General features: G+C 44.3%; 1 protein-coding gene across 1 annotated transcript in view; it reads left to right on the top strand.

Moving 5' to 3' along the window:
* Nucleotides 1-15,000, top strand: part of dgkg (diacylglycerol kinase, gamma) — a gene marked incomplete at both ends in the record, with an annotated part of 97,333 nt that overhangs the window by 25,174 nt on the left and 57,159 nt on the right. Inside the window, 7 exons of the mRNA XM_080535644.1 lie at nucleotides 1,238-1,354; nucleotides 2,621-2,719; nucleotides 3,880-3,987; nucleotides 4,771-4,844; nucleotides 8,752-8,826; nucleotides 13,678-13,763; nucleotides 13,992-14,081. Coding sequence (XP_080391770.1) covers nucleotides 1,238-1,354; nucleotides 2,621-2,719; nucleotides 3,880-3,987; nucleotides 4,771-4,844; nucleotides 8,752-8,826; nucleotides 13,678-13,763; nucleotides 13,992-14,081 — 649 coding nt within the window. The remainder of the gene's footprint in view (nucleotides 1-1,237; nucleotides 1,355-2,620; nucleotides 2,720-3,879; nucleotides 3,988-4,770; nucleotides 4,845-8,751; nucleotides 8,827-13,677; nucleotides 13,764-13,991; nucleotides 14,082-15,000) is intronic.

Here is a 15,000-nt window from a genome sequence, read left to right as displayed (position 1 = left end):
ATCGTTTAAAACTGTAAAAGCAGAGAACAAGTGACGACTGTAGAGACTAACGCTAAAAAAAGTACAAAGAAAAAGTAAAAAATATTTTTTTAAAAGGTCTTGAATAGTCCTGTATCTCAAGATATACTTCTGCTATAATGAATTCATGTTATCCATGCTGTTAGGTCTGAATAGGCATTCCTGGCCAGATTTTGGTTGGTAGTGGTGGTCTAGTGGATAGTGAGTTGGACTTGTGATCGGAAGGTTGTGAGTTCAAATCCCGCCTGAAGCCACACCACTACTAGTGTGCCCTTGGGTAAGGCACTTAGCCCTCAGTTACTCCAGGGGGAATGTCCCTGTAATTCGTAATTGTAAGTCGCTTTGGATAAAAGCGTCTGCTAAATGGCAAAATTAACTAATTCACCTCAATGAAGACATTTGCTCTCATTCACTGACCTTTTTTTCTACTGTTACTCTGTTACGACCCCATATAAGGTCTAGGGATATGGGGGTAACAATTTGATAAAACCAGGGGGACAAGAACCAGAGGAGATGGGAGAATATAAATAAAACAAAAATATTTATTGTATAAGGATAACAAAAACAGGTTTCCGTGAAACTCTTAACTGAAAACTACTCAAAGAGCGAATGGATTATATTATATTATATTATTACTATATTATAATGGATATAATATAGTAATAAAGGATAAGGTAAATTAGAAAGATAGCCCAGTAACAAACAGTTAACAATTAAACAAGAGTGAAAATATTAACTTAAAATGACTCAATCACACACACACTACAAGTAATAGCAACCCACCGTAGCACTCTATGGAGGTAGCTTGTGCTAACTAGAAACAAACACACGGAACTATACTATAGAAGAACACACAGTAGCAGACGATAGTAACAGACTTACTAAAGTTTTAATCGCGCGCACACACACACACAACTCTCAAGTTGTGGAATGGCCCACTGACACCAACTGAGTGTCTCTCCCAGGCTTTTATCTTCCACCTCCACCTTTGATTGAGGATTGAGCACAGGTGTGCCCAATCAGGCCGTCACCATGGCAATAAGCAGGGGGGAAGGACAATCACCTGGGAGAAACACAGGAAATAAAACAGAACACACACACAACAAACACACTACGGACGTAACATACTCTCTCTTATTTCTCTCCCCTCTCTCTCTCTCTCTCTCTCTATCTCTCTCATTTCTCTCTCCTCCTCTCTCCTACTACTTCCTCCCGGCAGGTTATGCAGCACGTGTGGATGGAAGGGAACTCTCCCACCAAGTGTGATCGCTGTCACAGAAGTATCAAGTGTTACCAGGGCCTAACAGGCCTGCACTGTGTGTGGTGTCAGATCACTGTGAGTACACACTTTAACCTCCTGACTCCCTTGTGGTGTTGTTGCCATGTGGTTGTGGTTGTGGTTGTGGTTGTTGTTATTGTTGTTGGTGGTGTTGTTGTGGTTGAGGTTGTTGTTGTTGTTGTTGTGGTTGAGGTTGTTGTTGTTGTTGGTGGTGTTGTTGTTGTTGTTGGTATTGTTGTTGTGGTTGAGGTTGTTGTTGTTGTGGTTGAGGTTGTTGTTGTTGTGGTGGTTGTTATTGTTGTTATTGTTGTTGGTGTTGTTATTGTTATTGTTGTTGTGGTGGTGGTTGTTGGTGTTGTTATTGTTGTTGGTGTGGTTGTTGTTGGTATTGTTATTGTTGTTGGTGTTGGTGTTGTTATTGTTGTTGGTGTTGGTGTTGTTGTTGGTGGTGTTGTTATTGTTGTTGTTGGTGTTGTTATTGTTGTTGTTGTTGTTGGTGTTGTTGTTGTTGTTGGTGGTGTTGTTGTTGTTGGTGTTGTCGAGGCTGGTGGAGGTAAAAGGATGGGGTCATTGTAATGCATGGAACGGAATGAGGAATGGTGTCATGTTTGATACCATTCCTCATTCCCTTCCATGCGTTACAATAAGCCCGTCCTCTGATTTCTACCTCCACCGGCCTCGACTGTTCTCCCATGCCTCTGAGGGCTAGTGATAATACTAAAAGATCAAGAAGGAGTTCACATCAACAGACATGTAAAATCCCCATGATTGTAAATCCACCTCTTTTCTAGTTTTCACTTTACCCATCTGTGCTGTTGCATCCGTTTCACCACTAGATGCTACCCTCTGCATACGCTTTGTACTGCTACCGTTGAACTATCGAGTTGTGGTGGATTCACAACAGTGAGGAGTTCACACAGCTTGCTTTAGTCTATTTTTGCTTAGTACATTGTCATTTACTGTAATCCTACCACCAGCTTTCATCTGCAGTCTTGTAAGCAGAAGCTTGGCTCATTGAGCCGACTTTATTGTCAGACCTCAACGAGACGAGAGAGAATTTCCAATATCAATTTCCATTTGTTCATTAGCCTCAAGCTTTTATGGGGCTTTTGATTGAAGCATTGCGCACACAACTCTCTCTCTCTCTCTCTCTCTCTCTCTCTCTCTCTCTCTCTCTCTCTCTCTCTCAGTATTGCCCAGTTGAACAGAAAGTTTGTTTTCTTCTTTCCTTCTCTCTTCTCTCCCTCTCCTCCCCCTCCTCACATTCTTATTTTCCACTCTCACCCTTATTTTTCCACTCACCCTAACCCCTCTACTCCTCAGCTTCACAATAAGTGTGCGTCCAACGTGAAGCCCGAGTGTGATGGCGGAGCTCTGAGGGACCACACCCTCCTCCCCTCCTACATCTGCCCTGCTGTCCTGGTGAGAGAGCGCGCTGCCGGAGGCATAGAAGTAGAACAACTAGACCATGGCCATTTTGGCTAGTACACCGAAAGATGGCCGACACAGAATTGTGTAAATGCATAATTGCCTTGGTCATCATTGCGGCTGCGGCTATGGCTCAGCAGGTAGAGCCGCCGTCTAATGATCGCAAGGTCGGCATCTCGATCCCCGGCTGGCCACATTGTCAAGGTGTCCTTGGGCAAGACACTGAACCCTAAATTGCTCCAAATGAGCGGGCCGGCGCCTTGCATAGTAGCTTTCAGCCACGGTGTGTGAATGTGTGTGTGTGAATGGGTGAATGAGAGGCCATTGTATAGCGCTTTGGAATAAGGCGCTATATGAGTGCAGTCCATTTACTATTTGACCATTGCTATTAGGGGTGGGCATCGACGATCGATAATTGATCGATAAGGATCTTGGTCGATCACAAAATAAAACATTTGGTCGATCACAAAAAAAAAAAATTTTTTTTTTTTTTTTTGTGATCGACCAAATGTTTTATTTTGTGATCGACCAAGATCCTTATCGATCAATTATCGATCAATTATCGATCGTCGATGCCCACCCCTAATTGCTATTGCATGTGTAGAACACAGAGGGAAGCTGCAAATTCTGTGATGGCGCCAAGGGGGTATTCCAACGGCACTAAAGGAAAATCCAGGCTTATTTTGAAGTCTTTTGATAAGTCTCGTGAGATCAAAATATGCCTGGATTGTCCTTTAGCAACGTTGATGGAATACCCCCCAGGAGGGTGGGCTCATTATAAATCGATACTATACCTCATTATAACACATGGAATAGATACTATTCCTCATTATAACACATGGAATAGATACTATTCCTCATTATAACACATGGAATAGATACTATTCCTCATTATAACACATGGAATAGATACTATTCCTCATTCCATTCTAATTTCTACCTCCACCAGCATCCCCTGACATTTACATATACACCGCTTGAGTGTATATAAAAGTAGCAACTAGATAGATAGATAGATAGATAGGTACTTTATTGATCCCCGAGGGGGAAAGTACGGTGTTACAGCAGCTGACATCACAAACTACAACGACAATTAAAGTTAATAAGTTTGTATATCTGTCTGTCTGTCTGTCTGTCTGTCTGTCTGTCTGTAGGACCGCCATTCTGTTGTGAAGCGGGGGGAAGGGGAGTCGCCGCCCAGCACTAGCCCCGACGACCTGACTCAGACCTTCAAATTCACCGGGGACGGACAAGCCCTGCAGGTGAGAGAGTCGAGCACAGAGCAGTGTGTCTGCCAGATGAGATGAGTTCTCCCCTTATGGTCACACAGTCTGAAAATAAACCCCTTTGAAGAGAGGCACAGTAGTGTTAACATGACCAGGCTTTGTAAGGACATGTCCAGGGTGGCTGGTTGGGATGGCTCTTACTTATCGAGCACCACTTCTGTGGAGAAGCCCCCTTGCCCTTGTTAGGGGGCGGGGGGTCAGCTATAATTACCACTTAAGACTAACCTCAACACCCACCTTTTTAGAGCTGCCTATGGTTGCCTTAGCAACTCCCCCCTCCCTCCCACTTCCTTTCCCAATTCCCCATGTCGAGATTATTGTGTAGCCTACCCATAATGCTTTTATGCATGTTATGTGTTTGGGTTTTATTATGATAGTATAGTGTCTTAAGACGTTGGTTGAAAATGCACTTTAAAACAAAAAACTTAAAACTGGCTGATAGCCATGCTGATGCTTGTGTGTTGGTGTTGGTGTTTCGTGAGCTTAGAATGATAAGGTTCTATCTCCGTTGAGAGTGGTTCAGAGATATTGAGCGTCAAAGTTTTTACATTCCATTATGTTTTGTGAGATGGAACCTTTGTATTTTATTAATTACTAACTCAAAAATATCAACATTTTAAAAATAACACCACACAGGCATTAATAAACACCTAATGGATCAGATTATGTAAAAAACTCAATTTTGACCAAAAATGGAGATAGAACCTTATAATTCTAACGTCACGGTTTGTCATTGGTGTATCTCACTGTCATTTCTAGATCACTCCTCTCCCAGGAACACATCCACTGCTTGTCCTAGTCAACCCAAAGAGTGGAGGGAGACAGGGGGAGAGGTAGGTGTCTCAGGGTCCAAAGTCCAAACCCTATTTTCTACTGTTTGTCGTCATCTCTCGCTAAACACCATACATTGTAGGCTAAAATAAATACTTCCACTCTGTTTCTGTAATAATGTTTTGGGGTTGAGTTTTTGTGTCGACTACTCGTTGAATCACGGTAGGTTGAAGTGGAAATTACAGTCGCTGCCAAGTTCTAAGAGAGATTACAGAGATTTTGGGGTGATATAATTATAGAGTATTTAGAAATTATTCTCTTCTTATTCGCCGTTTGACAGGGTGCCCTAAAATGCTGTTGTTTAAAAGAAGCCCAACTGCCATTCTGGCTGCAGATGAATGTACTCACTGTTTGGGTTCCCTCCACCCACCACACATTTCACAGCTATGGGAGGCCGCAGTCTCTTCGCTTCGGCAAAAGTATCACCATAGCAACGCACGCTCCTAAATACCAATACCAAAAGGAAATGTATTCCCTATTATTAGATGTTCTAGGACAAAATGATGCATTTTACTTCCCAAGTACCCCCAAAAAGAGAGTCTATTTCGGTTCTTTTGATGTAAATACGTACGGTACATGAAGGAGCTGAGGTTGAGTCACTCAATTATTTCTTTTGTGACCGAGGCTTTTATGCAAATTGCCCTGTTTGACATATCTTAATGTATCGTAGGCTACTCTTAACTTCCATTGTAAAGCTGCCCTGCACATTTCTCAGTTTTGAGTGAATGTGTTGGCTTTTAGAAAATTGGACTGGACAAAGTAGGTTTCAAGTTTCATTGTCATACTGGATCCACGTCATACGGATGAATGACAGTTAATATTATTTTATTTGGTGTTCCCGGTCAAATTTGACCGGTCTGTTTTAACTGCTCTTACATTAACACAAAAAAACATCATCACCAAATTGTATTTAACACCCTTTCAAGCTGTAAACAATGTATCAGACTAGCAGTTAGCATGAATAACTGCAGTGAATATACAAAGAATAGACACTGAAAATGTACTGGTTGTGGATGTGTGAGTGTGTATGGGAATGAATGAATGAATGGTCTTTATTGTCATTGATATAGTACAGGTACCAAACAACGAAATTTGGGAATGTTTTCTATCTGATGGATGAACATAATCTAGGCTTACCCATTCATTTCCGATGGCGGTCATTTTTGACCGGGAACACCACAGGTGTTACAAAGTTGACTAAACTTCTCAAAATTCAACGAACATGGTGATCAGCAATTTTACATGTTCAAATGCCTAGTGTGGAGGATATCATAAGGCCTTGAGGCAAATACATGCAAAACACAATATTTATGATTGATGAAAGTTGTAAATCAGTCAGATTTGACCCGAACACGACAGGAGGGTTAATACAGTAGCAGTGGCTCTATACACAATAACGGAGCTACAAGACGTGGTTAAAACTATACTTTCCATACTCTCATACTCGTGTATCACCACTCCATAGCTCTGTCTATGAAATTGAGAGTCCAGCCCCATCCCACAGCTCTTCACACCAACACAATCACATGTTATACATTGATATGGTGGCTTAATTAAGTGGTCGGTCTATACACCTCTCTGTAGCTACAATGTTGTTGTTGGTACTGTTGGCGGTTACTGTGCTATGATGAGGGTGTTTCCACCTGTTTTGTTTCTACTCAGTCTGTCTCTATCTATCAGGGGAGTTGATGTGCGCGTACGTGTTGTAGTCGCTAATAACTCCCAGGCAGGGAGCTCTCAGGAGACCAGAGTCATCCAAGTACTGATTTGTCTAATTGATCCTGACTGAAACACAGTAGTGCAATGACTACAGTGTCTCTATGAGGCATGAGTATTACAGTGTCTCTATGAGGCATGAGGACTACAGTGTCTGTATGAGGCATGAGGACTACAGTGTCTGTATGAGGCATGAGGACTACAGTGTCTGTATGAGGCATGAGGACTACAGTGTCTGTATGAGGCATGAGGACTACAGTGTCTGTATGAGGCATGAGGACTACAGTGTCTGTATGAGGCATGGGTACTACAGTGTCTGTATGAGGCATGAGGACTACAGTGTCTGTATGAGGCATGGGTACTACAGTGTCTGTATGAGGCATGGGTACTACAGTGTCTCTATGAGGCATGGGTACTACAGTGTCTGTATGAGGCATGGGTACTACAGTGTCTGTATGAGGCATGGGTACTACAGTGTCTGTATGAGGCATGGGTACTACAGTGTCTGTATGAGGCATGAGTACTACAGTGTCTGTATGAGGCATGAGGACTACAGTGTCTCTATGAGGCATGAGGACTACAGTGTCTCTATGAGGCCTGAGGACTACAGTGTCTCTATGAGGCATGAGTATTACAGTGACACCATGCGTACTACAGTGCGTCTTATAGACCATTATACAACAGTTAGTTCCGACCAAGTAATTTGATTGGAGGCATTCCATGAGTGCTGATATACAGTATAACAGCACTGGGACTTTTAACTATAGGTATCACTCCGAAATTACCGTTAATACAAAGTAGCTAGCCTGCAGATGTTTGTGTTCAGGTTACTAGGCAACAATCCAGTTGCAGGACTATTTTTTGTTGACGGAGCCAAAATAAATGATTAAATAAACAAACAAATCATTATCTGTTGTCACTCATTACTGTTAACTAATAAATCGCGCTGTAGAACTGTTGTATAAAAGCAATATCACACTCGAGGTCGTGCTGTTATACGGAATATCAGCACGGCTGTGATTGTCTTCCGTACTCGGCCTGCGGCCTCGTACCTACGACCGAATCACAGCCGTGCTGATGTTCAGTATAACACACTCCCTCTCCTGTGATATTGCTTAAATAGGATCTAGTGCATTTATACGTATACTTTTTTTTTTACGCTTTTATCCAAAGTGACTTACAATTATAGACTACAGGGACACTTCCTTGATGAGTGCCTTGCTCAAGGGCACACACCAGATGAGAACTCATGACCTAGTGATCACCAGCCCGACTCACTATCCACTACCCTCTGGAACTCCCTCCCCACAGTGATCCGCAACGCCCCCCCCCCCCCCCCCGCCCCACCCTGGACTCCTTCAAATTAGCCCTCAAAACTCATCTGTTCTCCAAGGCCTTTGGCCCCTAGTCAATGTTTCAGTTTTTGCTTTGTTTGTTTTCTGTTTTGTCTGTCCGATCATTCCCTTGTAAAGCGTCCTTGGGCTTTTTTGAAAGGAGCTATAGAAATTAAAGTTATTATTATTATTATTATTACTAGGCCAGGCCACCACTACTACCCCTATCGGTACTGTTAGGTTACACTGTACACCAGAGGAGGCTGGTTGTAATGGATCGATGTGCTCCCTTACAAATGAGACCGTTTGTCCTCCCCGTTTTCCGTCCACCGGCCTCCACTGCCGTACATCTTCCCATTGCACCTTTTAGTGGTCCAGTGATTCTAGTCCAGTGTGTTTTTTGGGTCGCATTTTTAGCCCGTCAGCTTTCCGTAGTCTCCTGGTCGGCCCCCACTCTGTCTCTATACTCTGTCCTCCCTCCGCTGCCTGAGATGCATTGTGGGTATTGGAAGCTAACACAATTACACGTGCGATGGCCCCCATGAAGGGCATTGTTGTGGAGGCATCGACAGTCATCTGATGCAGCTCACACTCACTCTTCAAGGTCACAGGAAACTGCTGTGTCAATGTTGACGCTCAAAAGAACGTATTACCTGGGTATTTTTCTTTAAAAAAAAGAAAAACAGAAAAATATTACTGCTCCTAGGACGATGCTCCTTTGTATACATTGTATGGCAGTCTTTATATGAACGTCCAGTATTTGTATCTCTCTCTCTCTCTCTCTCTCTCTCTGTCTGTCTCTGTCTCTGTCTCTGTATGTACAGTAATTCCCACACATCTTTCATATGTCGTCCCCCAGGGTATTGCGGAAGTTCCAGTACCTGCTGAACCCCAGACAGGTGTACAGTCTGGGCCAAGGGGGGCCCATGTTGGGGTAAGTCACATTAACCTCCAGAGGGAGGCTGGTGGAGGTAGGAATGGGAGGACAGGCTCATTCTAAAGCATGGAAAGCGGAATGGTACCCTTCCTCATTGTAAAGCATGGAATGAGCCCACCCTCTGGTACCCGCCTCCACTGATTTTCACTTTTTATTTATTTTTATTTAACCTTTATTTATACAGGTAAAAACACATTGAGCCCCAAGGGCTCATTTTCAAGTGTGACCTGTTCACAGGCAAACAACAACAACATCCACCACAAACAAATACAATACAAAACCTGGCCTACATAGTCTAAAACTAAACTAAAACTACATAGTCTAAAACTAAAACTAGTCTAAAACAGTCTAAGATAGTCTAAAACTAAACTTATTACATAACCTAAAACTAGACAGCTAAAGAGCTAGGGACAGGGAGGGGTCAGCAATGGGCAAAAGGGAGGGTCAACTTAATTGCAAGAACAAATCATAGACTCGCACTGTATGTCTCTCAGCAAGAGCTTGAGAGGGGGAAAGGGGGAGAAAGTGGAGGATGGCACTTTTCTATGCCAATAGATGCACATGACAAGATGACTTTGATCCAGTGATGATTTTTTTTACCTGAAACCCTGGTCCCATCCTTTTTTTAAATTTTTATCTGAAACCTTTGTGAAACCAAAATGTTTCTATTTGGAACTTCTTCTATCTGACCCAGATGATCAGACGTGGTGATCGGGGGCCACAGTTCCATCAGACAGCGTCTGTGCTTTATTAATACAGCTGCTTTGAGCTGCTTTTTAGAGGTCACGGTTGGGATGGTGGTATGTATATGCGGTACTGTACACACACACACACACACACACGCACACACACACACACACGAAGAACGCCCTTAGAGCCATGAATGGTTCACCTGAGAGTCGCCCGCCCGGTCCACGTCTGCCTCCCTCGTTCACCCCTGCCTCCCTCTCTCACCCCTGCCTCCCTCTCTCACCCCTGCCTCCCTCTCTCACCCCTGCCTCCCTCCCTCACCCCGCCGCCGTCACGACTAGAGTCGCTCTCTCTCTCTCTCTCTCTCTCTCTGCCTCCGTCTCTTTCTCTCTCTTTCAAGAGGCCATTGTAGGAAGCGAGACACATTCAGTGACGCACATCCCCCTTAAGGGAGAACACTAGTAGATAATAGACAGGGCAGCCGGAACTGTTCAGGTTGAATTGATGCATGATGTAAGGCCATTAATGTTGAATAGTGGCGCTAGTTGCGTAATTAGTCGTGATTCTGTGGTTGCAATTATTGTCCTTGTGTGACTAGCGGTGGCTATGTGTGAATAGAATTAGTGGCGGACAGTGTGGAGGACAGTGTGGAGGACAGTGTGCAGTTGCAAACCGTCGTCTGGCATTTTCATGGTGGCCTTGTGGAGCTCCACAGTTGAATCTGAGGCTGATTCCCTTTGGTTTTCCCATGACGTCAAGCAAAGACGCACTGAGTTTGAAAGTCGGCCTTAAAATACGTCCACTGGTACACCTCCAATTGACACAAATTATGTCAATTAGCCTATTAGAAGTTTCTAAAGCCATCATTTTCGGGAATTTTCCAAGCTTAAAGGCACGTTCAGCTCGTTTAGTTTAGTTTATTAGTTTATTATATCGAGGACAATCCTAATACATGAACCATATAAAATATAGTAAAAAAGGCAGCGTTAGCCTAGTCGGCTAATTTTCAGCTGAAGTCCCCGGCCAGTTGCAACATGGCATCCTGAAAAGTAACGTCATTAGTTAAAATAAAACATTTAAAAATTCTAAGAACACGTGGCTGAGACAAGGTACCCCAACATCACACTTGACAAAAAACACACGTAAGCAAGCTGAGGTGATTGAAGGGGCTACAACAAACACCACATACACACTTATGGGGGCAGCGACATTTCAAGCACATAGAAGCCACAGGACAATTACAGGCCACACAACATTAAGCACTTACAAACAGTTAAACAGTTAAACATTAAACAAAACAAAACATACAAAAAAAAGGCATTATGGGGAGGCAGCACAGAGAGGGATTAATGAGGACAAGTATAGTTCTGTGTCAGCCAGGCTTTCATGTGTGTTGTGAAGGTGGAGTAAGTATGTATGTCTTTGAGTTGGTTGGGTAGTGAGTTCCAGTTTTCTATTGCTATCACTGAGAAGGATTGCTTACTGAAGGTGCTTTTCCTGAATGGAACTATAAGGTCGCCACGAGAGGTGCTTCTGGTGGGCCGTAAGCTGTGGTCACGCTGGTTTATGAAAGAGTTAAGCGGGGGAGGAGCTTTGTTATGCAGAATTTTATGGATGAGACAGATGTTTTTGTATTTGATGGTGTCTTCCCAGCTAAGGTATTTACATTTGTCTAGGATGGTACAGTAGTGTGTGCTGTTTGGCTTCTGGTCCATGACCTTAAGGGTCCGCTTGTATAGGGTGGCTAATGGCTTTAGGGAAGTGCTGTATGCATGGCCCCAGCTTGTCAAACAATATGTGAGGTGCGACATAATTGATGCGTCCATGTATAGTCTGGCAGCACTCATGGTCAGTGAGCTTCTGATGTACCTGAAGTTTGCCAGGCCAAACTTCACCCTACCAGACACTTTCTTGATGTGCTCTTTGAAAGTCAGGTTTGAATCAATGATGATCCCTAAATATTTGAACGACGGAACTATACTAATGTTTTGCCCTGAAATGGTTTAAAGGCACAGTCAATTTAGTGTATGTAAACTTCTGACCCGTTGGAATTGTGATATAGTGAATTATAATTATAAGTGAAATAATCTGTCTGTAAACAATTGTTGGAAAAATTACGTTAAAAAAAAGAGTTTTAATGACTTCAACCTAAGTGTATGTAAACTTTCGACTTCAACTGAATATCCATGTCTGATCTTGGCCAATCAACTGCATCACACTAACTTCCACACAGTTACTTCAACACCAACCAGAGGTTGCTAGCTGGCTATTAATGCTTCCAGTCTATCGTAATGTTTGCATATTCTCTGCGTCCAACATTACGTGAGCTTAGAATGATACGGTTCTATCTCCGTTTAGGGCAGTTCAGAGATATTGACAGTCAACGTTTTTACATTCCATTATGTTTTGTGAGATGGAACCTTTGTATTTGATTAATTACTAACTCAAAAATGTTAACATTTTAAAAAGAACACCACACAGGCATTAATAAACACCTAATGGATCAGATTATGTAAAAAACTCAATTTTGACAAAAATGTAGATAGAACCTTATAATTCTAACGTCACGATACTGTCAGGTTTAAGAGAAGGGTGAGGCAGGATTTGGACTATCTGTGCTGGGTGGAACGACACTGCAGTTGTCCCCCAACGTGAGGGGCATGGTCTTATGGATTCCCATTTGTTATGTATAGCCGTCTCGCCCTATAGTGGAAGCATTTCCAGTGCCTTATCTTGCTCATACGCTGTTTTGTGTTGTCGTCGTTTAAGTGTTGGGCTCAGTACATTACCAATCAATCAATCAATCAGTAGCGTAACTTGTTCCTATGCGCTTTGTGTCATCGTCATTCGAGTATTTGCGTCAGTTGAGCTGAAGGTTATGAAAGTGGTGCTTCAAGCTATGAAGAGCCTTTTCGTAAGAAGATGGCCTTACAATGAAAACAGAATACATTTGATCTATTTCATTATTATACTCTATTATATTTTCTCTCTCTCTCTCTCTCTCTTTGTCTCTCCCTCTCGCTCTCTCTCTCTCCCCCTCCCTCCCTCTGCCCCTCCCTCCCTTCCTCTCTCGCTTCTTGTATATCTCCTCCTTTGTTAGCAGCAGGGCCACTCTAGACACGAGGACAAATGGGCTGATGTGTTTGGATACTGTAGCTCCACAGCCCAGTATGGAGGTCCGTAAACACACAGACAGATATCTGGCCTCATTTGGTCCGGCTCTGCCGGCGTCGACACGGGGTTAATCCTCAACCCAGACCACGCTTACGTTCTCCAGCTAGGGAGCCCGCCCGTGGAAACGGACTCCCTAGCAACCAGGCTTTTTGGGGAAAGTGGTAGAAACCTGAGTGATTTGTTTAGAGAAATGCAATCAGTTGTTTTTGTTTGCCATGATTTAGAGTGATCCCTGTGTCATCCTGCTAATGTTGGATCCTCAGCTGCTACCCAACCCCCCGGCCCCCCCCCCCCCCGCCCCCACACACCCCCACCCCATTGTTGTTGATGCACTTTCTCCCGAGCCCACATGCATAAAACATTGTCACGAGTTGTCAAGCTCCACGCAGTGGAGGTTAAGAGGTATCAATATTTGATGCTGACGTGCAACTGTTATGTTTAACGTGATAGGCACAGCACAGCACATTAGCTACAGATCTCCCTTTTTTAGAGTGCTGGCATGCTTGTGTGGGGTTAGGGTTAGTGCAGTTCACCTGAATGACCAGGAGATAGGGCTGTCTGTCTCCGCCACCCTCCACCTCCCACCCCTGGTGGTGGTGGCGGCAGAGGCTGATGGAGGGCGGGTGGTGGGATCTGTGATGTCGGTTTGCAGCTGTTTTTTGGGGAGCAGATGAAAGGGCCTGTCAACACCTTTTGTCCCGGCCCAGATTAAAGGTCCCTTTGAAGGTGACAGTCTCTTTAAGGCCCGGGGAAGGACTCAAAGTGGAAAAAGGGACATGATATTCATGCTCCTCTGTGTGTGTATGTGTGTGTGTGTGTGTGTGTATGTGTGTGTGTATGTGTGTGTGTGTACATGTGTGCACCCGTGAGTACATGTGTGCACGCGTGAGTGTGTGCATGCACACGTGTGTGTGTGTAACTTAGCACTGTCTGTCTGTCTGTCTGTCTGTGTATTTACGTATGGGTGGTCTCCTCTCCCCCCAGACTCAACTTCTTCCATGATGTCCCTGACTTCCGGGTGCTGGCATGTGGAGGCGACGGCACCGTGGGCTGGATCTTGGACTGCATAGGTACATATGAATTATGTTGCCATACATATTAACCATACAATACATTCAGTCCAGAGTGGCTGGTTTTCTGTGGGACTATATAGTGGCCTATGAACTGCTAATACAGTGACTGGTTTTCTGTGGGGCTAGCCTATGGACTGCTAATAGAGTGGCTGGTTTTCTGTGGGGCTAATGTCCATTGTAGTCTACAGTGTGTCCTGCTAATTGGTGTCGTCTCTTCCTTGGCAGACAAGGCGAACTTCTCCAGGGACCCCCCCGTGGCCATCCTCCCGCTGGGCACCGGGAACGACCTGGCCCGCTGCCTGCGCTGGGGCGGAGGTGAGAGGGGGAGACAGAGGGGGAGACAGAGGGGGAGAGGGGGATAGGGCAGAGGTGAGAGAGGGAGACAGAGGGGGAGAGGGTGATAGGGCAGAGGTGAGAGAGGAAGACAGAGGGGGAGAGGGGGAGACAGAGGGGGAGAGGGGGATAGGGCGGAGGTGAGAGGGGGAGACAGGGATGTTTCTCCAAGGGGGTTGGGTGGTGTGTGGGGGGTGTTTGTGTGTGTGTGTGTGTGTGTGTGTGTGTGTGTGTGTGTGATAACTTGAGGATCAACCTACACTGCTGCGAGGGAGAGGGGGACAACGTGGGTCCCACAGTTTTCAACATACTGCTGATTATGCTGTAGGATCCACCTACACCACTGTACGTGTGTGTGTGTGTGTGTGTGTCCACCTACACCACTGTACGTGTGTGTGTGTGTGCGGCACAATCGAATGTTCACTGTTTAGCTATTCACAGCTCTGCCAACTCTTTCACTCCATCACCTCAGTGCCTCCACAATGTTCTAAAGTTCCTCTCTCTCTCTATCTTCATCATGCTAATTTGTAAGCGGTTTATGCAAAGTAGACGTGTTATATAATCCGTTGCCATTCGCTAGGCATATTTTTTGGGGGGCCAATAAGAGGAATCGTGCTTATGACAAGCTTGACCGTAGCTTCTGTGTAGGCCAACATAAGTCACTTACCCAAGGCTTACTGTATAATGTAACGCTGGGAGACTCACATGTACACAGTCCTCAGGGGGCTTTGGAACAAACACTAGTTGAATATATTGTGTGGAGAAGCAGCTGGATAGAGTCTCAGCCGGAGGTTGTTAAAGATGATTAACATGCACATGGGAGTGTTGTCAGCTTGGGGAAATATTTACGTTTTTAAATTCTGAGTAGTCAAATTGTGTGTGTGTGTGTGTGTGTGTGTGT

The sequence above is a fragment of the Nansenia antarctica genome (genome assembly GCF_963989245.1).
Source record: "Nansenia antarctica genome assembly, chromosome: 7".
Classification (NCBI taxonomy): domain Eukaryota; kingdom Metazoa; phylum Chordata; class Actinopteri; order Argentiniformes; family Microstomatidae; genus Nansenia; species Nansenia antarctica.
Note: the sequence above shows the minus strand (reverse complement) of the source record. Positions and strands in the feature narration are given on the sequence as shown.